The following is a 27,473-nucleotide window of genomic DNA, read 5'->3' on the forward strand; positions in this document are numbered from 1 at the left end:
TTTAGTTTTAATATCTTCTTTAATAAGACATTACAGCACACAACTGAGCCCCAAGTGTGTCAGTTAAACATGGGGATGCAGATCCATAGGAAGTAAAATGGAAACAAATATAATCTTACCCCATTCCTTTTGGCAATTAATGGAAACACAGAATACAACGGACCAATTCCCTCTCAGTGTCTCAGATTTTATAAAGTCTTTGAAGACACCATAACAGTTTTATGATGAACTTTGCTGTGATCTGTTAAAGAATCTTCAAATTAAATAATGAGGATGCTTAAGAATTATAGTTTTCCCCTTAGAGCAAATTTAACTCAAACATAATAGAAAGGGATTGTACTAATTATCCTTACACAAAGCATGAGAATTAATGTCTTATGCAAGACCAATGCAGCTATTTTCCTATCACTGAGATATAACATTAAATATGGTGTCTTCAGCTGCTTATAAAAAAGGGTTAAATACAAGAACAAAAAGCTTTTATTCTGAATTACAGTCAGTAAAACAAATGAAAAAAAAAATAAACCAAAACTTGTGAATGATTTTTAAATGATTTGTTACTAAATGTAAACATACATATGGTCAAAGCATTTTTAAAAACCTTTAAATTGTAATTTAACCAGAACTTCAATAATACCCACCACAAGCAATCAGGCAAATTCTTATGTTCTGGTACCCAACATATTAGGAAGTAACAGATATTAAATCTGAAACTTAGGAAATTAAATACATGGAAAAAAAGACTAAATTAAGATTGCAATAGAAGTCGCTAAGAAACTATCACCACTGAAGAAGCTTTTCCTTGTCAATATCTTAAACTTACAGTGAAGTCAAACAAGATGGGCAGAATCTGCACAGCTACAAAACAAATGCAGTGATAAATTACAGCAGAAAGAGGGAATGCATTTTGTAAATCCACAGGATCAGATTTGTGGCTCTAAGCAATTACCAGCAAATAGTTGAGTGTTCTTCCTATTAACTTTAAAATTTAAACAGTTACAGCAGTTACACTAGTAAAGTTAATAGTTGACAAGAGCAAATTAGAAGAACCCTAAAATTGTCTTAACTGGGAGGGATTTACCTCATCCATCTGAACCAGCCCATTTCCCCATCCTCAGAGCCAAAAGAATGTGGAGATTGGCCTATTTTAATCCTTTACTAGTTCAGATAGAAGTCATACTGTACAGTCTTGGATTTTAGGAACCAGCACAAAGTAAACTCCTAAAATCAACTATTCATTTACAAAGGAAAGGAGGGAGAAGGTTTTGGGGAATTAACCCAGCGACAAGCAATTCCAATCTTCCTATTAATAAAAAACCATTCATAAAATTGGCCAAAACATTAATAACTTCCAAAAAGTCCTTCAAAAATTGAGTTTTAATTGCCAATTAATGAACTTGGATTCTGAAAGAATCTGGTATAACTTATATAAGATAGATCTTTACCAGTTCACATATGATCCATCATATTTTGTATTCAATGGCAGCCTTACTGATGATTTTGTTATGGCATATACTTCAGAACTTAATCTTTCAGAAGGGCTCACTGAAAATCCAACCACATTAGGAATTTATCAGTTATCTACAGGGTATACCTGGCTGGCAGCTACGGCCAGGTCATATAGCAAGTTGAAATATTCCAACCTCAAACATAGAAACATCAGAGGGGGAAATGACACATGATGTTAATACACTAAGGCAGCAAGTAAGTCATTTTTCACCTAGGTCAACAGCTGCCAATAAAACTGTATGAATGAGTCTGTTCTAGTTTAACTAATGAACCTGCCACTGAGCTGAGAGAGGGAGATTAAGAATTGCGCTTGCAATTCTAGCTGACGAATTCATTAGATTTTCATAAGGCAAATAATGTGGAAAGTTAGAACAGAATTTCTAGAACCATTTATCCTGTGATGTTGTAAAATCAAAGTACTACTTTATTAAATGAGTTATTTTACACAATATGAACATCAATATAATTACAATTGTAAAAAAATTTTTATAACAAGGATGGACTGATTTTCAGATTTCCAAATCAGAGTCAACTGTACATTTACACAGAATTGTCTTTGCATGAAGCCCAAAAGGGAACAGCATAAAAATGAGTGTTTCTGTAGCCCCTTTATTTTTGCTGATCAACAGTTTGTTAGAAAAGCAGCTGCAGGTTTGTTACCTAAGGTCTGAGACAGTAGAAGAGTCAAAGGTGTCATGAATTCACCTATAAAACATAAATGAAATTTTCAGTGAATGTAAGCATTGCACAAATACAACTTAAATGCATTTCAAATGTCTAAGAAAAATGCACCACATGCATAGGCTATCAAGTTAGTCTGATGGATTTGTCAAAGATTTTATAAACAACAAATCTTCGATGAATTTACTTTAAAAAGAAAAAATTATCTCACACCACCATCACCACTTAGGGAAAATAAAAAACCAAAAACCAACCACACAGAAAGTGTAAACAGATTATTTTCAAGCAACCATCAAGTTTATATAGTATATGCCTACATTTGCCATATACCTCAATGCACTCAGAAGCTCTGTTAGATACTGGAAGTGAAATACCTGCAACAAGGCACTCAGGAACATTGTTCTGCATCGTTTCTGGGAGCAAGACCCTCAAATGCCTTTGTAATAGTTATTTTCTTTTAGCTGGTAAGTCTCTTCCATTCTTGGACCAGAGTTGGTCAGCATCACCTCATCCCCCCATTTTGGGCTACAGTAGTAAAATACTTGGGTGTTTCAAAGGCATTGAGAAGATCTGGTTTGGGAAAATGGGCTTTTATCAATTGTAAAGGTAAACATGAGCTTAACACGGGGAAGCAATAAAAACTCAGCTGGAAGGTACACATTATTTTCAGTTACAGAAGATCATTTTGCTCTTGCTTACAACCTTGACTTAACAAATGAAAAGACAAAAGGTCAACTACCTGTAAACAACTTTATGCCTGAACATCAGCCAATTCTGGAGGAAGTGGAGTCTTAGGATGCTTGCTTTCAAAGTGCTGCTTGAAGGTCTTCGGGTCTGGCATTTGTGTCTAATTAAAAAATTGTGGAAAAAAGAAACCTTATTCATGAAATAAAAATGTTAACTTTTCAAATCCTGAGCCTGCTCATGATAGACAATTATCTCCAAAACACTTTTAAGTTCCTGTAACTAGTGGTGGACATAAAAAAGGACCTTGTAACAAAGAAATTCCTAATATATCACCAAATTTCACATATGAACAAAGGGTGGGTCACTAAGAATGAGGCATTCTGCTTGTTTAACAGCAAACAGATACATTTACTTAACACATTATGTCAAGCAGGTTACCTGAATTCTCACAGAACCTTCCTATAGTAATCTTAAATTAGTTCCTACTATCCTTTCTCATTTCGCATGATAAAGAAACTAAAACCTAGACTGTAACTTGTGCAAGATCTGTTTTAACTTAGTACTAGTACTTCAGTTCTCAAATGCTACACTATACCAACTTCCCTATGCAACGACCTTCAATTATTTAGTCTTTAGCCCATTTGATTAAACCAAAACACAAAATGAAAGTTTTTGCTGTTTTGTTCTGAGTTTTTATTTTATTTTTTAAAAAATATTTATTCATGAGAGACATGGCGGGGGGGGGGGTGGGCAGGGAGAGACACAGGCAGAGGGAGAAGCAGGCTCCACACAGGGAGCCCGATGTGGGACTGGATCCCTAGGCCAAAGGCAGGCTCTAAACCGCGGAGCCACCCAGGAGTCCCAGTTCTGAGTTTTTATTTATTTTTTTAAAAGATTTATTTATTTATTCATTCACGAGAAACACAGAGCGAGAGAGAGAAAGGCAGAGACACAGGCAGAGGGAGAAGCAGGCTCCATGCAGGGAGCCCAACGTGGGACTCGATCCCAGGTCTCCAGGATCACAACCTGGGCTGAAGGTGGCGCTAAACTGCTGAGCTACCCGAGCTGCCCCAGTTCTGAGTTTTTAAATAGGTGAACCACTCTAAGTACTTTTAGATCTAAGTATTTACTCATTAGTAATTTAATGAAATTTACTTTTACCCTTCCTCTTTACAAAGACAAGTTGGAAAGTTGTCTTTACAAGTCTAAAGTTGCTTGATTTCATTATTTTGAGTGTATCAATGTTCAGTATGGACAAGATATTTAATGGATTTCCTCTTTTAAAGAGAACTTTTACATAGCTAGGAACTTCTATTCCATCAGTAATGCCTTCAGATGATGAACTTTAGTCTCAGAATCATGTCTTGCCAAGATCCTTTCCCACAACCTTACCCAGGTGCAGGACTTCGGGGGAAAAAAAAAAAAACACATTTATACATATGGTATATATATGCATATATATTGGACAAACTTTACTATGTACTTTTCCTTTGGGGCTTCTGCTAAGCTTGAACAAAAAAGCAAGAAAGAGATTCTGGCTTGGAATCTAAAAGAAACTTCTTTGAAAGGCAGTGTGTATACAAGTAGGCTCCAGAATTAGACTGCCTGGGTTCAGATCCCAGCTCTTTGCACTAGCTGGGTGATCATGCACAAGTTATTTAATCCCCATGACTCAGTTTACTCTTCTGCAAAATGAGAATACAAGTCCTTTATTTCATATGGTGGATTAGTGGACTGATACATATAAAACACTTGATAAGCACTGAATAGTAGTTGTTATGATTATTCTTCAAATCTATTAAAACACATTAGTTCTAGTCAATGTAAATATATTCCATATAGTTTTGCAGACATCCTCACTATGAATTTAGTGGGGGGAAAAGAAGTCAACTCTATAATCAGAGATATATTCACTTGTATCCTACATAGCTTAAACTAAGAATGAAGATCTGATTTCCTTACAAAGTTCAAAAGGCAGTATCTGCCCTGAAGACATCTTTATTCTAAACGAGGGAAAGGGACTTTGCTTTGTTCTCTCCCTTTCCCTGACACAAAGAGAACTGTGCCTGCCCATAGGAGCCATTCAAAAAATTATCTGTTAAATAGACAACTGAAGACAGACACTTAAAATAACCAGCTCTCCAATCTACTGTTTATTTTGCCTTAGTTGCAAAATTTTAACCTATATAAACAAACGTCCAAGGAAAGAATTGTCCACAGGAAAACTATGTCTTTCAATTCCCCTTACCCTACAAACAGTGCAGGTATATATTAAGGCAGCTTTGGCAGCAGCCTTTTGGTCATGTCCTTGTTTCTTCTTTTGTCCAGCTTGCTTTTTGGCATTTTTCTGCTGAGATTGAATCTTCTGCTGTCCACGAGCCATATCTAAAAACAGAAGTTGAGGCATTACAGTGATTAATACAGAATAACATTCTCAGAGTTGGAGACTTAAGTTTTATATAGGTATCAAAATGTATGAGTTTTCAAATTCTCACATACAATGCTACTAGAGAATAAATTAGTACAACCACTGTGGGAAACTGGTAGTAGTCTATTCTATAACCTAACAATCTCAGAATATAAATATATATATTTGTATATTTGTATATCAGAGCATCATTTCTAAAACTGGAAACAATCCAAATGCCAGTTACTGGTAAAATGGATACATAACTTGCCATATATTTATACAATAGAATATTATGCTACATCCAAAAAGAAACTATTGTTACAAGTAACAACATGGTTGTATCCAGTGTTAAGGGAAAGAAGCCAGACACAAAGTATATAGGTTGTATACAGTTCAAAATAGGCAAAGCTACCCTAGGAGGTAGTGACTGGGGGGAAAAAAAAAAGGCATGGGGGCGGAATTTAAGGGTGGTGATTGGTTCTATGTCTTCATCTGGGTAGTGGTCATACGGGTGTGTTCATTTGTAAAAATTCATTGAGCTTTACATCTAAGATTTGTGCACTCCGCTATATGTAATCTTTAAAAATTTACCAGAAAAGTTTAGTGCCATTTCCCAAGCATTTGCTGGAGCACTTTACTTTCCAGTATTCACTGTTGTGAATTAAGATTTTTACAACTTTAAGAGGTAGCAGTCATCTATTGCTGGGCATAATGGCTGCCCTGAGACCTCTGGTGAAGCTCAAAATCATTAAAAAGAGGACCAAGAAGTTCATCCGGCACCAGTCAGACCAATATGTCAAAATTAAGCACAACTGGCGGAAACCCAGAGGCATTGACAATAGAGTACGCAGAAGATTCAAGAGCCAGATCTTGATGCCCAACATTGGTTATGGGAGCAACAAGAAAACAAAGCACATGCTGCCCAGTGGCTTCCGGAAGTTTCTAGTCCACAAAGTCAAGGAGCTTTAAGTGCTGCTGATGTGCAACAACAAATCATATTGTGCAGAGATTGCTCACAATGTATTCTCCAAGAAAGCAAAGCCATTGTGGAAAGAGCAGCCCAGTTGGCCATCAGAGTCACCAATCCCAATGCCAGGCTGCAGTAGCGAAGAAAATGAATAGACAGCTTATGTGTGTGTCATATTTGTGTTAATAAAGCCATAAAACTACCAAAAAAAAAAAGAAAAGATTTTTACAACTTTAAAAGAAATAAGGGCTGTCATCTAAAGCTTCTAAAGGAGATACTAAGAGCAATGGGAACAGTTCTCTTAAATACTCAGGTTCCATAAAACTACTGTACTATCTTAAACCTTTCAAAAAAAATTAGTCCCTGCAGGATTGCTGGAGAAATAATTAAATAAGACTAAATTAGTTTCCAGTTGAGAGAATGAACCTTGTAAAAAGGGTAAAGATGCCTTTACAAAACTGAAATGCACCACCTTTTACTGATAGTCTGAAATGAAGCTAGATGGGTTAAAAATAAGTTACTGAAAAAAAAAAGTTACTTTACTTTTTCATTAAAATTAGTTTTCTCGGGGATCCCTGTGTGGCTCAGTGGTTTAGCACCTGCCTTTGGCCCAGGTCGTGATTCTGGAGTCCTGGGGATTGAGTCCCACATCGGGCTCCCTGCATGGAGCCTGCTTCTCCCTCTGCCTGTGTGTCTGCCGCCCCCCCCCCCCCCCCCCCGCTCTGTGTGTGTCTCTCATGAATAAATAAATAAAATCCTAAAAAAAAAAAAAAAAAATTAGTTATCTCAAACCAAGAAACAGACTCTTAACTATAGAGAACTGATGGTTCCCAGAGAAGAGGTGCATGGGGCATGGTGAAATAGGTGATAGGGATTAAAGAGTACATTTAATCATGAAGAGCACTGTGTGTATAGAATTGTTGATATTGTACACCTGAAACTAATGTAACACTGTATATTACTTATACTGGAATTAAAAAAAAAAAAACTAAAGTCCTCTATTAGACAACACAAGTTAAACCTGCTCATAAAGGGTCTAATAGGCCCCAGTTGCTTTTTAAGTATATTGAAATTGGGTCCTAAGTAGAATTCTGATGTAGGACCTTGACTAGCACTGCAATTAAGCTTTAAGCTTTTAAATCATTGTAGGATATGAACACAATATGGATCTAGATCATCTTTACCAGCAAACGGGGCTGGCTTTTTTTCTGACTGGAAACCTAACCAGTTAATGGATATAAAGTCAAAGCATTTCATAGAAACACATGAGCTTCTTCCCCAAAAAAAGGGAAACTGAAGAAACAAATACACTGCTTGGCCAAATTCCCACTAGTATTTTGCTCAGGACTGAAAGTCAGATAAAACACAGAAGAGGATCAATGCTTTTTGTAAAGACTCAGTTGAATATTTTAACAAACTATAAAAATTTTTAGTATGCTAGTTTAGTATATTCTCAAATAATAGTAAATATTACCAGATGTGTTAGCCCTTGAAAACTAAACTTCCATTTTAGTTTTTATAAAGCCAAATCTTTATTAATCCCAAGCCAAGTGGGATGATTTTTTTAAAAATGTATATGAAGTACAAATGCCATGGCAAGCATATGGAACCTATTCCCACAGAAACAGATTTGGACACTTAAGTATGATTTGGATGATCATAGGTATTCAATCTTTATGTATCCCAATTTTCTATAACATCTTTTATCAGTACCTTATGTTAGAATACTTCAGTCCTCCATGCATCTGAACTCTTCTACAGAATGTCTGCTACGAATGCTAACACAGATCCTGTGGGTAACCTCAATTGATTTAAGCCACCAATTCCAGAAGTTTCTTTGGTAATTACAAGTTATTAACTATTTTCATGCAGTGATCTGCACAATGCAACGAGATGCACATTATTTTTAACTTTTCCATTTAGGGCTTCTCCTAAAATATAACATTACACAATAGATTTAACCCATTTTCACCTAACAGTAACAAATAAAACCATAAAAGCTTTAATAAGTAGAAACTGTAATCGCTTATTCTCATTTTAAAAACAGAAATCTTAGCACCTGGTAAAGGAAATAGAGTCAACAGTCTAAATGCGTGGGGTAGGCCCTTGACTTCCAACAACTCACTGCATTGATTTCCTTTCTGAAAGCAGAAATGCAAACGAACGAGCCACCTGCTTTTGGGCAGCTCAACTCAGGAACTGCTCTCAAGCCACTCGAATTTTCTACAAAATCTTAAGCACGACTTCTTAATTGCACAGGACAAACTGAGGCCCGCAGGACCCCTTAAGCGCAGGTTGTTAACGTAACTCTGTGTGGTTTTCTCAGAACGCTGCGGAGAGGGAAGTAGAACCAAGAGTTCTCTCCAAAATGAAGAGCTCTTACCGAGGCAACAAGTAAGCAGTGCCCCCCCCCCCCCGGAAAAGATCCCCTTAAAACCAAAACAGACGAGCAAGAAAAATGTTGGGATCCAGGAAGTAGGAGCATTCTCCACAACCCTCTGAAACCAAGAGGCCCGGGCTGATCGACGTTCCGACCCTAGCTCTTAGCCCCGTCCCGTCGGGGGAGGGAAGAGGAAAGCGCAGGAGAAGGTCGACCCCGGCCCCGGGCGGGGAGCCCCGTCCTCACCCCTCCTCAGCCGCCACACAGCCCCCACCTACCCGCCGCTTCCCACAGACCCCGGCCCGAGGCGCGCCTCCCGGGCTTCGGCTGCCGAAACCCGGCCCCTCCGGCCCCGGCTCCAGAAGCCCAGCGGCGGCGGCCGCCACGGGGTAAGGTTACCGCCGCGCTCGGCTGCCGCGGGCGGCCTGCACCCCGCCACCTGCAGGGCCCGGCAGGCGCCGAGCTCCCCGCCGCCGCGCCCGCGCCCGCGCCCGCCCCCGCGCCCGCACAGGGCCGGCCCGGCCCGGCCCCGCCGCCGCCTGGAAGGCCCGGAGGCCGGCGGCCCCTCGCGACCCGCCGCGACCCCGCCGCCAGGCCCCCACCCGGCTCCCCGACGTCCTGCGGCGTCAGCGCCGCCCCCGCAGCCGCTCACCCGGGCCGGGACAGGCTTGCGTCGGAGACCGCGCAGCGCGAGGCGGCCGGGGAGGTGGCCGGAGGGAGAGGAGGGGGAGCGCGCCCAGCACCGCTTCGGCCGCCTCCACCCGCCGAGGACGGGAAGAGGAGAGCACAACAGCCCGCGCCTCGCGCCCGCCGCCGCCGCCGCCGCCGCCGCGCGCGCCCGCCGCCGCCTCAGCCTCGGGGGAGGCCACTACGCTCGTGCCCGCGCACGCCGCGCAGCGCTCCCAGGCGCCCCAGCGCCCGCCCGCCCGCCGCCCACTCGCCTTCCTGCTGCGGCCGCCTCCCCCGCCCCGCCCCTGCTCGCACGCCGCCGCCCTTTCCGGTCGCACGGGCCAATGGCAGCGCGCCCCTGTTACATAAGCGCCGGGGGGCGGGGCCTGGCGGCGCCGGCGGCCCCTGCGCGACGGGAACTGCGGGGGACGTCGCCCCGTGTCCCCGGCGCCCCGCCCCGGCCGCGTGCTCTCTGGGCGGCTTCTGCCGGCGCGGGAGCCGCGTGATGCCGGTCCTGCTGGGTGACGGCCCGCGGCGTGTTTCGCAAGTCGCTCGCCAGCTCCCTCGGTGGGGCGGCGGCCGGGCCTCGGGCCCCGCGTCCCTTCTCACCCGCCTCCCGCTCCGCCGGCGCCTGCAGTGCCGCGGCCCGGGGACCGGCCCCGAGAGCTGCGCGGGCGCCGGAGACCGTGGGGCCCGGGGCGCCCGCCGCCCCCGCCGCCCCCGCCGCGGCCGCGCAGCCTTTGTTCTTTCGCGCACCGGCCCGCAGCCTGGTTCCCACGGAAACCACGGTTATTTTTACCAGTCTGGGGGGTTAGGGAGTTGAGGATTCCAGCCGCACTGCCTCGGCGCCGCTGGCTGGGTCCCCGGCCGGCTCCGCCATCTACTACCAATGCGCAGAGTTGCTAGTACTGGGGGAAATGGCTAAGTTGAATTTGGTTGTTGTTTGCGTCTTGATTTACAGGCCACGACCTCAACCTCCAGTACCTGATTAAGAACTATTGCGGTTGTGATCTGCTGATCATCTGGAAATGGCATTTTAGACTTTGGCTTTACGCCGCCTCTCCCCCGCCCCGCCCCCCACCGCGCGCGTTGGTTTCTAATTAGATTTATTAGTAACGAGGAAAAGGGAAGCCTTTGTGTTTGGCGTCCTCACCTTGCCCATAGCGTCCACGCTCCACTCGCCTGTCAGTACCCAGGAGAAGCGAGTTTAATATAAACTCGGGGGAGTGGGATACAGTCGTGACAGAATGGTTCAAAATAAGCGGGAAGGAGCTAGCAGCTCGTCGCATTTGGGTAGCATACAATGATCTGGTTGATAAGTCCTTCCTTATCCTCATTTCAGCCTCTCTCATCTTTACTTTCATATCTCTCCCCGTTTTATCATTTTTATTTTTTTAAACACTCTTTTTTGATATTTTATTTATTTATTCATAGACACAGGGAGAGAGGGGGCAGAGACACAGGCAGGGAGAAGCAGGCTCCACGCAGGGAGCCCGACGTGGGACTCGATCCGGGGTCTCCAGGATCACACCCCAGGCTGCAGGCGGCACCAAACCGCTGCGCCACCGGGCCTGCCCCTCTCCTGGTTTTAAATTGACGTTCTTAAATCTTACCGATACCTCTCCAATATTGAGCTGCAAGCTCATTTTCATCACCATATGCTCAGTGCCTAGCAGTGTGCTAAACATGGTAGGCACTGATTAAATGGATGTTGGCCAAATGAACTGGAGGTATCTAAAGAAAGCAAAACTTTGGACATAGCATGAAGCTCTAGCTTAGTCAGTAGTCACCACAACCATAATGACTGTGTTAACCTGGCTAACAGGAGGGGGATGAGGTACTCAGAGAACCTAAAGACAGGAAATCCAAAGAGCTGCGTTTGTCTAGCCATGAATCAGAGTGGGCAGTGGAAAGGGACAGAGAAATTTGGCAGGCTGAAATAAGTCTTACCTGGAGAGGGGATTTTTGCTGTGAGGCGATATTACTATGCCACTTGTTACCGATGCCTAGACGAAATATCCATTTAAGCTAGTGTTTCTTAAAATTCTGCATTATACCACCTTTTAGGTATGGTAAAAGCTAAGGACTTTGCCCCCAGAAAGTTCGTATACATAGAAATTTATCTCCATTGGTAGAGTTTCTCAACCTTGGCACCACTGACACTTTGGGCTAGATAATTTGTTGCTCTGGGGGGCCTGTCCTAGGGATTGTAGGATGTTTGGCAATACCCCTGCTCTGTAACCTTTTGATGCCAATATCATGCTATCTCCAGTCGTCACAAATGAAAAATGTGTCCATATCTTTCCAAGTGTCCTCTGGGGGTCAAAATCTCCCCTGGTAAAAACTGCTGCTTACAGGATATGGTATTATGGTAACTTTATATGTTGGTTAGGGCATTTGAAATATGAAGGGAAGAAAGGAATGGATAAGATTCAACATCTGAGAAGTGATGAACAGTAAACGAAAAGTGGATGAATTAGCATTACTACCAGCTGGTGTCCTACTTATTCTATAGAAATGTGACAGCAACTGGGATATGAAAACCTTAGAAGGATTTTTAGACACATTGCTGGTTTTAATTGTGAATGCTGCAGTATTTCTATTGACTAGTTCTCTTCTACCTTTAGACAATTACTCGAGGTTAATATACAGTAATCATATGCCTATTTTTTTTAAAGATTTTATTTATTTATTCATAGACAGAGAGAGAGGCAGAGACACAGGCAGAGGGAGAAGCAGGCTCCATGCAGGGAGCCCGATGTGGGTGGGACCCGATCCCGGGTCTCCAGGATCACACCCCAGGCTGCAGGCGGCGCCAAACCGCTGCGCCACCAGGGATGCCCCCATATGCCTATTTTCAAGCCAAAATCACAACCAGGTTAAAATGCTTCTCTAAAGACCTAAAAGATTTATTTATTTGTATTCATGTCTGATTTTCAGGAGTGAAAGAGTTGATAGTCAATATATTATTTCTCAAACAGATTATTCTGAATCACTTTCAATTTATCTGTGGCATGTAGGTTAATATCTAAATATAGTAAAGTGCTTAGCTTAGAGGTTCATTAGAGTTTAAAAGAGGCGAGGTCCTGGCCCCATAGGTCCTTCCATCTACTGACACCAATAATAGCAATAATGACAACAATAAACTCAAAACAAAAATGTTTCCTTTTCTAGCTCTTATTCCTCTAATCAACTTCTTGTTGCCATTTCTCGGGGCTACAACCTCGATTCTCTCATTTTCTCTATACTCTTTCCCCGAAGGAATCTCATTCACTCTTGTGGCTTTAAATAATGAACTTCAGATGACCCTACATCCGCCTACTAATTCAACCCTCTCTTCTGATTTCTAAATTGGTATATCCAAATGCCTATTTTCCATTTCCACTTTAATGTTTTATAGACATTTCATATTTAAATACCGTATGGTATTGAATCAAAGAAGCTGTTGATTGTAAGTTACATTTATCTCCACCAAGATAAAAAAAAAATGACTGCCATTTGAACTATGGCATAATGCTAAGACACCCTTGATTATATAATACATCTCAAATTTCAGAGATGTTAAAATCAGTTTTTAAAATATTGTAATTTATTAAAATTGCATCAAAAAGAAAATACTTAGGAATAAATTTACAAAAAGAAGTGCAAAACTTATATTCTGAATGCTACAGAACATTATTGAAAGAACTTACAAAACACCTAAATAAATGGAAAGGCATTCCATGTTCATGGATCAAAAAAAAATTAATATTGTAAAACTGGCAATATTCCTCCAAATTTATCTGCAAATTCAGTACTTCCCCTATCAAAATCTCAGCTGTCATTTTTGCATAAATCAACAAGCTTATTGTGAAAACCATCTGGAAATTCCATGGAACCCAGATGTGATAAAATAAGAAGTATATTTGGTCTTTGACCCCATTCCTGGCACAAAGCTCCAAAAAACCTTGGAATTTCCTGAGTGATATGAGTGTCTTTTGTCATTCATAAGGAGCTCCTTTTGAACATACCTGAATTTATGCTAATGAAATGACTTGGGGTGGGGCCCCTACATGTCAAGATAGGACTGGTTACCAGAGATAGACTAAGTGATTAGAGGATTAAAACTTCCAGCCCTAACCACCAACCTCTGGGGAAGCAAAGGGGAGGGGGCTGTAGATTAAGCTCTATAAAAACTACTGAGCAATATTTGATCAGCTTCCAGGTTGGTAAACGCATCCCCATGCTGGGAAGGTGGCACACCCCAGTTACATGGGAACAGAAGCTCCTGCACTTGGGACCCTTCTGAAATTTGCCCTATGTTCTTCCTCATCAGGCTGCACATCTACATTCTTTATAATATCTTTTACAATAACAGTTTAAACATAAGTAAATGTTTCTCTGAGTTTTGTGAGCTGTTCTAGCAAGTTAATCAAAACTAAGGAGGTGATTATGGGAACCTCTGATTTATAGCAGATTAATCAGAAGCACAGGTAGCAAGCTGCTATTGCTATTGACATCTGAAAGCGGATATTGGGGTAGTTTTGTACGACTGACCTCTTAACCTGTGGGACCTGATGCTATCCCCCTAGACAGTAAATTGCAGGATATCTATCTGGTGTTGCAAAATTGATGTTTGGAAGTCCTACCTATCTAGTGTCAGAAGGGAAGTAGTGTTGTAGTGCACTATTGGGAGTAGAGGAGACACAGGGAAGAGGAGTCTGTTTTATCCTTACATCAGAATAGCCAAAACAATGTTGAAAAGAGGAACAGAGTTGGAGGATTTATACTTTCCAATTTCAAAACACACTATAAAGCTATAGTAATTAAGACTGTGGTACTATCATAAGAACAGACATATAGATCAATGGGATAGAATTGAGAACCCAAACATATATATTCACATTGATTTCGACACAGATGCCAGGAAAATTCAACAGGGAAGGAGCAGTCCTTTCAACAAATGGTGCTGCAACAATTGGATATCCACATGTATAAGAATGAAATTGGATCCCTACCTCATCTGTATACAAAAATTACAATGGATCACAGATCTAAATGTAGATGCTAAGAATATAAAATCCTTAGAAGAAAATACAGGAATAAGTCTCCATGACCTGGGGTTAAGCAAAGCCTTCTCAGATATGACACCAAAAGCACTGATGACAAAAGAAGTAACCCAGGGGTGCCTGGGTGACTCAACTGGTTAAGTGTCCAACTCTTGATTTCCACCCAGGTTATGATCTCGGAGCTGTGGGATCAAGCCCCACTTTGGGCGCTCCATGCTGGGCATGGAATCTGTTTAGGATTCTCTCTCTCTCTCCCTCTCCCACTGCCCCTCCTCCCCCATCTCTGAAGAGAAAAAAAAAAGAGGTAACTCATTTAAAAAATGGGCAACAGATCTGATTAGGTATTTCTTCAAAGAAGACATACAAATGGCCAATGCATACAAGGAAAGATGCCCCCCATAATTAGCCCTCAGGGAAAAGCAAATCTGAGATAGAACTTCACACCTATTAAGATGGCTGTAATAAAAGAGATAGGTATTAAGTGTTGGAGTGGATGTGGAGAAGATAGACACCCCTCCCCCCATACTTGCTGGTGGCAGTGTGAAAACATTCTGGTAGTTCCTCAAAAGGTTAAATGCAGAATTATCATATGGTCCAGGAATTCCTGTCCTAAGTCCACATCCAAGAGAAATGAAAACTTACATCCACACAAAAACTTGTACATGAGTGCTCAAAACAGCATTCTGGCTATTCATAATAACCCAAAAATAGAAACAACCCAAATTTTCGTCAATGATGAGTTGATAAATAAAAGAGGTATATCCATAAAATAGAATACGAGTCAGCCATAAAGAGACATTAAGCACTGAGACAGCATGGACAAATCTTGAAAACATTATGTTAACTGAAAGAATCTAGACACAAGAGACCACATATTGTATAATGATTTGATTTATCTGAAATGTTCAAAATTGGCAAGTCTATAAAGATGAAGTAGATTAGTGGTTGCCAAGGGCTGGGAGAATTGGAGGGGGATGGGAAGTGCGTGGTAATGGGCCTGGACTTTCTTTTGGGATGATGAAAATATTTTAAGATTGGCTGTGGTGTTAATTGCACAACTCTGAATATACTGAAAGCCACCGAATTGTGCACTTTAAGTAATTTGTATCTTATGTGAATTATATCTCAATAAAGCTGTTATATTTTTAAAAAGTGATTTTGGATGACAAAAACTGGAACATCCAATATTCTCTCCACTGCCATGCAGCAAATCTCCTTCTGATCCACTTTATTCCACCTCAGAAAAGGCACTGCCACCCACTGGGGTAACCATTTCAAAACCTTATTGTTAGCCCTGATACTTCTCAATCCCTTATCTCCCACTTCCAATCTATTGCCAAGTCATGTTGACTCTATTCCAAAATATGTACTGACTCTCTCCGCTTTTCACCAACTGCGCTGCCATTGTTCTAGTCCAAGTCGCCATCTTTCACCTGGTTTGTCTGGAGCAATTAACCTACCAGGAAATGAAGAAATTCTTCAGCTCTCCTTTAGTATAATTACTTCTGGGCAATCATAATGATGTTTTAAAACTGCATATCTGCTCAGGTTACTTCCATGCTTAAAACCCTTCATTGGCCATTCATGGCACACTGAGTAAAATCCTGTCTTCTTATCATGGCACACAAAGCATTGTCTGGGCTCCTGAAATTCTTTTCTCTTGCTGTGCCCTAGCCTCCATGGTCTTTCAGTTCCTTAAGCCAACCATCTCTTGCCTCTCTTGTATGCCCTGCCCTCCCTTCGAGCATGGCTACTTTCTATTCTCTCTTCAAATTCCAACTGAAGTATCACATTCTCAGAGAAACCTTCCTTCCTTGAGCGCCCATCTGAATGAGGATTCCCCTGGGGGCACCTGGCTGGCTCAGTTAGGAGAGCATATGACTCTCAATCTTGGGGTTGTAAGTTTGAGTGCCACGTTGGGTGTAGAGATTACTGAAAAATAAATATTAAAAAAAATAAATAAATGAGGATTCCTCTGTGTGGAGAAAAAGGAGCCCTTGTACACTGTTGGTGAGAAAGTAAACTGGACAGCCACTGTGGAAAATAGTGTGAAGATTCCTCAAAAACTTAAAAATAGAGCTACTATATGATCCAATAATTCCTGTATTGGGTATATACCCAAAGAAAACAAAAACACTAATTCAGAAAGATATGTACACTCCTGTGTTAATTGTAGCATTATTTGTAATAGCTAAGGTATGGAAGCAACCTCAGTGTCCATTGATAGATGAATGGATAAGGATAACGTGGTACACAAACACACAGAGGAATATTACACAGCCATGAAAGCAGATGAGATCATGCCTTTTGAGACAAGATGGACAGACCTGGAGGATATTATGCTAAGTGAAATAAGTCAGACTGAGAAAGACAAATACCACATGATTTCACTCATATGTGGACTCTAAAACAAAAACAACGGAATAAACAAGAAAAAAGCAAAAAATACCTGTAAATACAAAATATACTGATGGTTGCCAGAGAGGAGGGGGAACAGAAAGATGTGCAAAATTGGTGAAGGGGAGATATGTGCTTCCACTTATGGAATTAATAAGCTGTGGGAATAAAAGGCACACCATAGGGAATATAGTCAATAATATTGTAATAGCAAGATATGGTGACAGATGGTAGCTACACCTGTGGTGAGTATAGCATAATGTATAAACTTGTCAAATCACTATGCTGTCCATCTGAAACTGATGTAACATTGTGTGTCAACTAAATACTTTTTTAAGAAAAGAAACAAATGCAAAAGGCAGTTCTAAGGGGAAAAAAATCTATACCATCTACTATGTTCGTAAAAGTAAAAAATATTTAATAGCAAAAGATTTAAAAAAACTATAATGGGGGTAGGGTGTAGAACAGTATTTAAATGGGTAGCATCAAGGTTATTGGTTCCATTAAGGGCAGTTAATGAATGCAGAAAAACCTTCAGGTACTTACTTTTGAAAAACAGCTTTAATGAGGTATAACTGACATACAATAAACTGAATATATTTAAAGTGTCAATAGGTAAGCAAATATTTTCCCTGGTTTAGTGCTCTTGCAGCATCCTGTACTTCTCATTCTTAGCACTTATCATGTACACAGTTTATTGTAAACATAGATTGTATTCATATATACATAAACATATAAGTATATATATACACATATGTATATATGTTTACAGAATATATATGTACATATGTACATTTCTCCTTTCCATTTGACTTCTAAAACAATGAGATGTGACACTTACATAGTGCCTACTATCTACCAAGTACTGTACTTGACACATTTTCATTCATTTAATCCTCTTGATGATCCTTAGGTAACTGAGGTAAAAAACAGTTAAATTACCCAAGATTACTCGACAAGTAAGTGGAAAAATCTGGTTTCAGACACCGGGCTCACTGGCCTACACCACAGCAGTAGGTGCTATAGCTCTTTTTGCCACCCTAGTGTAGCCAACATTGAGCATAGTGTTTGGTATGGTATAGACATTGCATAAACCCTTGTTGAGTGAATATATGCCTGAACGATCCCTGCATACCAGGTGAAGAGTCCTCCTAAGTATCACAGAGCATGCTGTAATAGGATTTACATAGTGATAATAATATAAATATGGACCTACCCACAATTATAATTACAAATATAACTTAATTGGGAGGATGGGGAATGAGAAGTCTATGTGTGATGGGGCCAAAGGAGGGCGGGAAGAGCACTCAAAGAGAGCTAAGTTCTCACTTGCCACGGTTGGAAATCCCTAGATAATGCATAAAACTGAGAAAAACTTTCAAGGGGTCAGTATAAGAATCTTACTGGGCGACACTCTCGGGTCCCCTCCCTCTTCTTCGGGAGCTTTGTACTATCACTCAATAAACTTTGCTTTGTTGCCCACCAAAAAAAAAAAAAAAAAAAAAAAAGGAATGTTACTTAGAGGTATAGAGATAAATACCAAAAGAACGGACTAAAAGAATTGTACATAGCTGTGGCTGAAAAGAGAGAATTTGGCAGGCAAGAAACCACTGTTTTTCATAACTAGTCTTGTAGGACTAGTCATATGTTTCAACTGTGTGCATGTTTTACTGTGATAAAACAGAAACTAAATGTACAAAATGGTTTGTATTTCTAATAATTTCCTAACCATGTTTGTTTCCAGGTGGTATGTATGTCTTCATGGTGCTCAGTGCTTCCAGGTATCATAATATCAGTCCAGGTATTATTAGCACCCTTGGCATCTCCCTGCATTAGTTTCTACTTTTCATTCCAGGTAAGGACATGCTTTGGGTTCCACCGTTCCATTTTTCTAGTTCTCTGCATACCATCCTTATCTTTAGACCATCAGGTAGCTGAATGAGCTAGGGGAGAAGAGAGTATCCAAATTTAATGTGCCCATCCTCGTTGTCATTTTATTACATTAGTACTCTGAAGCAGGTGGAAACACCAAAACAAAATAGAAAAATCAAGCATGGAGTGTTTCATTTTTCCCCAGACATGAATTCGTACAGGTGTCTCTTGGGTGAGGGCCTTTGCCTTGATTTTAACCATAAAGCGTTTTTAGTCCAGTTGATGGTTCACTGATTTTGTCAGAAGTCTGCTGACTGCACTGGTGATGGATGGCAGACTGATCCCATACACAGAAATGAGTCCTGAAAATGACTCTCTCATTTCTCCTGACTTCTGCCGATCTGCAGAGATGTTTTTCTAATGTTTGGAGTTTGGAGGACAGAAGACAAGAAAAAAGCATTTAGTTGCACTCTGAAATTTAACCACTTTTTGGCTAAGTTTGGTTATTAATGCTTTTAACTACATGTTTAATTATATTCTATGTTTGATTTTAATAGTAGTTAAGCCATTATGGCTCAGAAGAATTTTTAATGACTGACTCCCCAGGTATAAAATCAAAGGGACAGTTTGAGTGACTTCCCAGACCCCTTCTAGTCCTTGAACTTCTGTGACTTGATGACTCAACATGAACTTCATGGTTATTTATTTATTTATTTATTTATTTATTTTTATTTATTCACAAGAGACACACACAGAGAGCAGAGACATAGGCAGAGGGAGAAACGGGCTCCATGCAAGGAGCCCGATGTGGGACTCGATCCTGGGTCTCCAGGATCACACCCTGAGCCAAAGGCAGGCGCTCAACCGCTGAGTCACCCAGGTGTCCCTTCATGGTCTTTTAACAGAGCTCTATTAATGAAAGGCAGAATAAAAATCACCCCCAAATATGCAAATTTGAAACCAAGGGTGCTTACTATTTACATAGAAAATGAAAATGTAATTTCATAATACTATAGGAAAGCATGAAGTGTTTGAGGGAGGAGCAGAAAATAGCAAGAAGGAAGAAATACTTGCTTGAAACTTCTGGCTTTTATTCCCTGTATCTTACGATGTTTTAATATCTGGGGGGCCTTCCAGCCACAGGGAGAGAGACTACACCTCCCAGGGCTAGCTAATCTCTGCAGATAACAGTCTACCTAGAATTATACCTTCTGTGTAAAAACACAGTCTCACATCTGTCCCCCCAACACCCTCCTTTTCTGACTCCCTGACAGACACCAATATTTCCCGGAACCTAAGTCGTCCCAGGGCCAGGTAGCAGGCCATCAGAATTCATCCCTGTAGCCTGAATTGACCTTTCTGTATCATCGTTCTGTTACTTACGTAAATTAAAATCCCGTGGGTCCAAATGAGACAGACATTTGGTCTCTGTTGACCGTGGGAACCAGGAGAACTCCCTGTACTGCATGTTCCTCGTGGCTATGGTTGGCTCACTTCTGTGGGACACCTTACAGATGATAACCCAGACCTCCGATTCAGTCCCCTTGCAGGCTGCATAGCTTTGCGGTATTTCCCGATCACGCATCCAACCCCTAGACTGGGCCACATTCGAAAAATAAATGTTTAATCTTAAAGTGTAAGGTGACAGGCCTGTGGGGACAGAGGTGGAGAATGACAGATAATCACTGCAGCTTTACTTGTTATTTTGGGACCATTAGTCATAGGCCATGCCCGACCAAAGCCACATCCCTCCTATTGTCTTCCCATATCAAACTGAATTCATTGTTGCTCTGAGCCTCCTACCCGTAACAATAGCCATAATTGGGGCACCTACTCTGTGTCTCTCATCCTCACATCAGACCTTCCCTGAAACTCCGATTATGTCTCATTTTTTGATGAAGAAACAGACTCCAAGAGGTTAGTTTTCTCACTGGCACACAGCTAGAAGGTGGGGAGCTAGTAAGCGTAAGAGCCAGGACTGAGAGTTGAAATCTGATTCTAAACCCTGCCTTCTCTCCCCCACGCCACACTGCCCTGGGAACGGATGAAATCCAGTGTGGAGAGCTCCTCGTGTGTCTGAACCGCATCACGCTGACAGTGGTTCACGTGGGCAGCAGGCATCTTTCTGTTGTCGTGACTAAGCCCTGCTGCTCTTCTGCGTTGCATGGGGAGAGCTCTTATGATCTCCGGCTCTTGTTTCTTACTCTGAAAAACAAGGGGTTTGGAGTAGATGTCTTTTATGATAACAATTTGGATTCTTAAAATGTAACTTTGCTACCCTCTGATGCATGAGACATTTCTATTTTAAATCCTTCTTATTTCCAAAGTAGACTTGAAGTACCCAACTACTCAAGTGTTAGCTTTATTTAGCTGATATTTTATCTTTTTTCTTTCTTTCTTAGAATTCCAGGAAGTCAACAAAACACGTGAATTGGTTAACCTGAAGGAGATCTTTAGTGGCCTGAAGTTTGAAGTACAAATAAAAGAAGGAGGTCTTTATTTATTTTTTTTTAATTTTATTTATTTATTAGAGATACAGAGAGAGAGAGGGAGGCAGAGACACAGGCAGAGGGAGAAGCAGGCTCCACGCAGGGAGCCCGACGTGGGACTCGATCCCGGGTCTCCAGGATCGCGCCCTGGACCAAAGGCGGCACCAAACCACTGAGCCACCCAGGCTGCCCGAAGAGGTCTTTAATAAACAAATGATGTGTCATTTGGGACAAATGCAATATGATGTGTAGGTTCATCCAACATGGTGGTCAGGATACTTCAAGCATACTCAGCATAGTTAACATTTCCAAGGTGTATGTGTGTGTACGTGTCAATCTCAGTATTTAATTTCACTACCGATTGGTCTCAGCAGGGCTTATGCTTTTAGCTATCTTTCTGTCGGTGGGGATGGGTAGATACGCAAGATCCTTCTTGTGTCTGATCTATATTTTGACCTACGGCTTACACAGGTAAGACGTTTAGCTCACTAGAATCTGTGGCCCCAGGATAGCATATTATTATCTGGCCCACCAGAGGCTTGGACCGGAAGCCTTGTCCCATTAGCCTCAAAGTCTAGTCGACTAGCCTTCAAGTCTGGATCGCCAATCACTCAGTTCAAGAAATGTGACTTCTTTAAGGCCACTCATGCTACTTGATTGAATCTCTGTGTCTACATTTTCCCCAGGGATAGTAATACCTCTGTGGCACCCAATAGAAGCCAATATTTTGCCTGATATTTGATGTTGATTGCAAGTAGTTGACTGGCTTATAAGATAATCCAATTAACTGGAGAGAAAGACAGTGATAAATGTTAAAAACAATTGTATTGATTAAAACCTAATTACAACTAAGTTGAAAATTGGCTTTTTTAAAAAGAACTTTTTTAGTTTAGAGGAAATTTAATATGAGGAAAAGAGAAAGAAATTGAGAGAAATAGGAAGAGGATTTTTCCTATTCTGAGGTCAAAAGTTTTTGAAGAAGCATATATATATATAGTATATATATATATACTAGTCCTTGTTTTTCTTACTATTCAATAAAATGCACTATTCATAAAATTTGCTATAACATGATGATCCTGAGTTCTTTAATTGTCAGACAAACTCCCTTTTGCTGTTTTATCATTATTGTAATTAGGGTGTTTTTTTCAGCTGGCACAACATTGTTGATTTTTCTTTTTCTCATAAATGTTTAGCCTGAATTGTAATAAAAAAAGTGGCAGAGTTAAAAAAAACTAGGTCATAAATGTGTATTAAAATGGGAATGAAAGTAGCAATTCCAAAATATTGGAAATGTGGCTGAATAAGCATTTACAGCAGGGTGTGATCCTAAGTACTACCAATACATCTGGTTGCTGCCTCGTTAGGAAAGGGATGAGTCGACTCGCTAGACGAGTCCAACCGAGACTAACCAGAAGCTCTGAAACTGTGTGCTAGTTCTCACCTTCTGCTCTCCTAAGATGATGTTTGTCAGCTTAAAAAAAATTGCCAAGCAATGCATTTTTCAGCAAAACAAAATGAGCCAGAGGATTTTGATATCATAGCAGGGTTTTTGGTGATATCAGTGTAATTTCTGAGAGCAGTTGACGGATGTTCACCATCTTCTCGCTGAACATGTGCCATGCCATGTCACTAACTCCTTTATACTGAAAATCTCGTGAATGCTCTGGTAGCGTGACATACCTGCAGAATTGCCAATGGACAGTCATTTTCCATCATCTAAAAATATGATCAATCTATTTGCTCAAAGGAATTCTCACTCCACAAATCTGATTTTTGTTTTTTTATTCATCTTTTTTCTCCTCCCACACAAAAAAATAAGCTTGACAATGGTTGAAACTTTCTTACATCATTCCTGCTTCATTGACATCCCAAAGTATGTGTCAGAGAAGGGAAATGTAGAGGGACTGCCTTAATTCAGCATGAGGACTAATTAGGAATCCCTCTGGAAAATTATAGAAGTCAAATCAAGGCCTGCTCAAATGAGATAATCAGGAGGTTGATCGTATCTAGAAAACATGTTGATTTCTATGAATAACTCAAAATGTCTCATCTACTTACTTATTAGCCTCTTTGTAATTACATTGTAGGGAATAATTTTTCGTTTTTTTTTTCCGCCATTTATTTCCGCTACTTTGAATTTGTCATTACAGCAAGTAAAGCATTTCCTTAAAGCAACAAGAGTAGTATTTAAGAGATCTGTTAACAGTGGTGAGGAATTTAGAAATAGAACAGTCCTAAAGTTTGTAGGGAATTAGCAAAGACCCCCGAATAGCCAAAGCAATCTTGAGAAAGAAGAGCAAAGCTGGGGGCATCATGCTCCCTGATTTCAAACTATATTACAAAGCTATAGGAGTTAAAACACCGTGGTATGGGCATAAAAACAGACACAGAGATCATGGAAGGAAATAGCCTAGAAATAAATCCACATATTTACAGTCGCTTTATTTTTTATTTTATTTATTTTTAAAACGATTTTATTTACTTATTCATGAGAGACACACAGAGAGAGAGAGAGAGAGAGAGAGAGGCAGAGACACAGGCAGAGGGAGAAGCAGGCTCCATGCAGGGAGCCCGACGCGGGACTTGATCTCAGGGTTCCAGGATCACACCCCGGGCAGAAGGCGGCGCCAAACTGCTCTGCCACCGGGGCTGCCCTTTACAGTCGACTTTAATTTATGACAAAGGAGTCAAGAATGTACAGTGGGGGAAAGGCAGTCTCTTCAATAAATGGTACTGTGAAAGCTGGACAGCAATGTGCAAAAGAATGAAAATTGACCACCATCTTATGCTATATACAAAAATTAACTCAAAATGGATTAAAGACTTGAACACAAGCTCTGAAACCATACACTATGGGAAGTAGTATGGAGATTCCTCAAAAAATTAAAAATAGAACTACCATATGATTCAGCAATTCCACTTCTGGGTATTTATTGAAGAAAAAAACATTGATATGAAAAGATACGTGCATACTCATGTTCATTGCAGCATTATTATTATTATTTTTTAAAGATTTTATTTATTCTTGAGAGACACAGAGAAAGAGAGAGAGGCAGAGACACAGGCAGAGGGAGAAGGAGGCTCCATGCAGGGAGCCTGACGTGGGACTGGATCCCTGGTCTCCAGGATCACACCCTGGGCTGAAGGTGGCGCTAAACCGCTGAGCCCCCCGGGCTGCCCCATTGTAGCATTATTTACAAAAGCCAAGATATGGAAATAACCTAAATAGCCATCAATGGATGGATGAATGAATACAGATGTGGTATATATATACCATGGGATATTACCCCACCATAATAAAGAATAAGATATTGCCATTTGTGACAAAATGGGCGAATCTTTTTTTTTTAAGATTTTATTTATTCATGACACACACACACACACACACACACACACAGAGGCAGAGACACAGGTAGAGAGAGAAGCAGGCTCCATGCAGGGAGCTCAATGTGGGACTCGATCCCAGGACTCCAGGATCATGTCCTGAGCCGAAGGCAGGTGCTAAACCACTGAACCACCCAGGGATCCCCAAAATGGGTGAATCTTGAGGGTATTATGCTAAGCGAAATAAATTAGACAGAAAGAGACAAATACTGTACTTATACATGGAATCTAGAAAAAAAATATCCAAGCTCATAGATACAGAGAACAGATTGGTGGTTGCTCAAGGCGGGGGTGGGGAAGGGTTGGAAGTGGGAGAAATAGATGAATTGTCTTGTGGGCTTTTTTAACTTAAACAAATTAATTTTAAACAAATTGAATTTTAAAAATCTGTTAATAGGGATCCCTGGGTGGCGCAGCGGTTTGGCGCCTGCCTTTGGCCCAGGGCGCGATCCCGGAGACCCGGGATCGAGTCCCACATCGGGCTCCCGGTGCATGGAGCCTGCTTCTCCCTCTGCCTGTGTCTCTGCGCCTCTCTCTCTCTCTGTGACTATCATAAATAAATAAAAATTAAAAAAAAATAAAAAAAATAAAAATCTGTTAATAGTGGTGATGCACTGAGAAGCTTAATGGCTCTGGGCTCTGGTGGGAGTGGGGAGGCTCGGACCACTGTAAGCCGAATGGGAGTGATGGTGCACCTGCTGCATCACGTGAGCAGTGAGAGTGGATAACTACATAGTCAGTCTCCTATAAGAAGGCAATTGTGCAAACAAGTTTGGCAAATAAGAAAAAGCACCTTTTTTTTTTTTATAGTATAAACAAATATCCTCAGGCAGAGATTGGCATTCAGATTTAAATCGCACATTAACTTCTATGTTCTGTCTAGTGAACTTCATGTTAAAAGTCTGCAGATCTTTTCTATTAACAGAAGTAATAGGATGTTTGCCACTATTCATTTAAATTAGGAAATGTACATGTTTTCTGTGATTCCTTTCCTCTGCCACCTGGTGGATTTTACTTAAAACTGCAAGAGTAATGTCCTGAGTTGAACATGTCAAGCTGATGTTAGGATTTACCTCATTAGAATTTTTCCAAACTATTGACGGATACTGTAAATAAACAATTAAAAAACACATCCTAGGTTAATAATGGAAACTTCAGGGATATCTAGGTCTCTTTTAGGAACTTTAAACATGTTTATTGTTAAACTATTTTTTTCCTTAGGTCCATTTCTCTGCAGAAATGGAATGGTCATAACTTTAGGCAAAAATCTGGGTTAAAATCTCCAATTTCTTTTGGAGTTTTTAGAATACAAAGGTTTCCAAGCATACAGGAAACTTGAAAGAATTTTACAGGACATAATTGTATATCCCCACAGAGATTCTACCATTAACATTTTTTACTTTGTCTTGTGTCATACACTCATGATTAATGAATTTTAAAATTAAGTTGTGGACATCAGTACACTTCCATCTAAATGCACTCATTAATAAGAGTTCAATGTTTCTTTATAGTTAGTTTTCTGTTTTTAAAGATTTTATTTATTTATTCATGAGAGACACACACACACAGAGGCAGAGACACAGGCAAAGGGAGAAGCAGACCCCACGCAGGGAGCCCGACATGGAACTCTATCCTCGGGACTCCAGGATCACGCCCTGGGCCCAAGGTGGCGCTAAACCGCTGAGCCAAACTGTGGAAGGAGCCTCAGTGTCCATCGAAAGATGAATGGATAAAGGTGTGGTCTATGTATACAATGGGATGTTACTCAGGCATTAGAAATGACAAATACCCACCATTTGCTTCAACGTGGATGGAACTGGAGGGTATTATGCTGAGTGAAGTAAGTCAGTCGGAGAAGGACAAACATTATATGTTCTCATTCATGTGGGGAATATAAATAATAGTGAAAGGGAATATAAGGGAAGGGAGAAGAAATGTGTGGGAAATATCAGAAAGGGAGACAGAACATAAAGACTCCTAACTCTGGGAAACGAACTAGGGGTGGTGGAAGGGGAGGAGGGCGGGGGGTGGGGGTGAATGGGTGACGGGCACTGGGGGGGCACTTGATGGGATGAGCACTGGGTGTTATTCTGTATGTTGGTAAATTGAACACCAATAAAAAATAAATTTATTATAAAAAAAGAAAAAAAAAAGAAACCGCTGAGCCACCCAGGCTTCTCAGTTTTCTTTCTTTTGAGGTAAATTTTATATACAAAGGGATGTAAAAAAGTAAGAGTACAATTTGATGAGTTTCGTCCCTTTTAAACTCCTGTAAAACATAGCACATCATTCCACTTTCCCTTTCCTGTCTCAATCAATCCCTACCCCCAACCCATCAGAGGTAACTGCTGCTCTGATTTTATCCACTGTGGATGGATATATCCATCTGTTCTAGAATTTCACATAAATGAAATCATAGTGTGCACTCTTTGGTAAGGCTTCTTTCATTCGGCATGATATTTTTGGCAACAAAACATAATAAATTTATTATATGATGTCTTCCTTGAGCTATATTTCTCTTTTCTCCCCTCCTGCCATCTGATATCTTATTTTGACTAATAATATTTATTCTGTGCTGATCTTTACCAAGTACTTTCAAATGGGTTAAATGAATGGAAGCAAATTACAGAATGACACATACAGATAACTGGTATGTAAAATTTTTAAATACAAAATAAAGTCACATCCATCTTTAAGTAATTCTCACAACTGTGGGATATTAGTTCTGTTTTCTGCAGGACAAAACTGAGGCCACTTAACCGGGGCCCTGGAATTAGACAAGCATCCTCACTCTGACTCGACGGCACACTTTTAAGTTTTCACGTGATTTCCTCATCTACCAAATTTTTGTCAGCATAATGTTGCTTGTATAAATTGTTCTTTCTTTTTTATTTATTTTATTTCCTTATTATTATATAGGTAAACCACGGTGTGTTTATCCATTCTCCTATTGATGGACGCCTAGTTTTTTATTATT

The 27,473-nt window shown here is 40.8% G+C and overlaps 1 protein-coding gene, 2 long non-coding RNA genes and 1 pseudogene across 9 annotated transcripts in view; 2 read left to right on the forward strand and 2 right to left on the reverse strand.

Moving 5' to 3' along the window:
• Window positions 1-10,222, reverse strand: ZNF706 (zinc finger protein 706). Of its 5 annotated transcripts, none has more exons than XM_072774061.1 (4): window positions 10,103-10,222; window positions 5,126-5,262; window positions 2,930-3,037; window positions 1-2,214 (listed from the first exon to the last, which is right to left on the reverse strand). In XM_072774061.1, the coding sequence occupies exons 2-3, from the start codon at window positions 5,258-5,260 to the stop codon at window positions 2,942-2,944; spliced, it is 231 nt and encodes a 76-aa protein (XP_072630162.1). In that variant the 5' UTR covers window positions 5,261-5,262; window positions 10,103-10,222; the 3' UTR covers window positions 1-2,214; window positions 2,930-2,941. The 5 variants fall into 5 exon arrangements, with proteins under 5 accessions (XP_072630162.1, XP_072630163.1, XP_072630164.1 ...); XM_072774062.1 differs by lacking the exon at window positions 10,103-10,222 and adding an exon at window positions 9,576-9,599; XM_072774063.1 differs by lacking the exon at window positions 10,103-10,222 and adding an exon at window positions 9,287-9,469.
• LOC140603634 (large ribosomal subunit protein eL32-like) lies at window positions 5,922-6,451 on the forward strand (annotated as a pseudogene).
• LOC140603637 (uncharacterized) lies at window positions 8,319-21,919 on the forward strand. Of its 2 annotated transcripts, none has more exons than XR_012006553.1 (2): window positions 8,319-9,023; window positions 18,493-21,919. It is a non-coding gene; the product is annotated as an uncharacterized lncRNA (long non-coding RNA). The 2 variants fall into 2 exon arrangements; XR_012006552.1 differs by having other exon boundaries at window positions 8,406-8,648.
• The window catches only part of LOC140603636 (uncharacterized), a 17,311-nt gene continuing 8,116 nt past the window's right edge, over window positions 18,279-27,473 (reverse strand). Inside the window, exons 2-4 of one of the 2 annotated variants that reach the window (XR_012006551.1) lie at window positions 20,654-20,825; window positions 20,004-20,217; window positions 18,279-19,037 (exon numbers count right to left, since the gene is read on the reverse strand). This is a non-coding gene — a long non-coding RNA (uncharacterized lncRNA). The remainder of the gene's footprint in view (window positions 19,038-20,003; window positions 20,218-20,653; window positions 20,826-27,473) is intronic. The other variant, XR_012006550.1, reaches the window with a different exon arrangement.

This window comes from Canis lupus, chromosome 14, assembly GCF_048164855.1.
Source record: "Canis lupus baileyi chromosome 14, mCanLup2.hap1, whole genome shotgun sequence".
In the NCBI taxonomy this organism is placed as follows: Eukaryota; Metazoa; Chordata; class Mammalia; order Carnivora; family Canidae; genus Canis; species Canis lupus.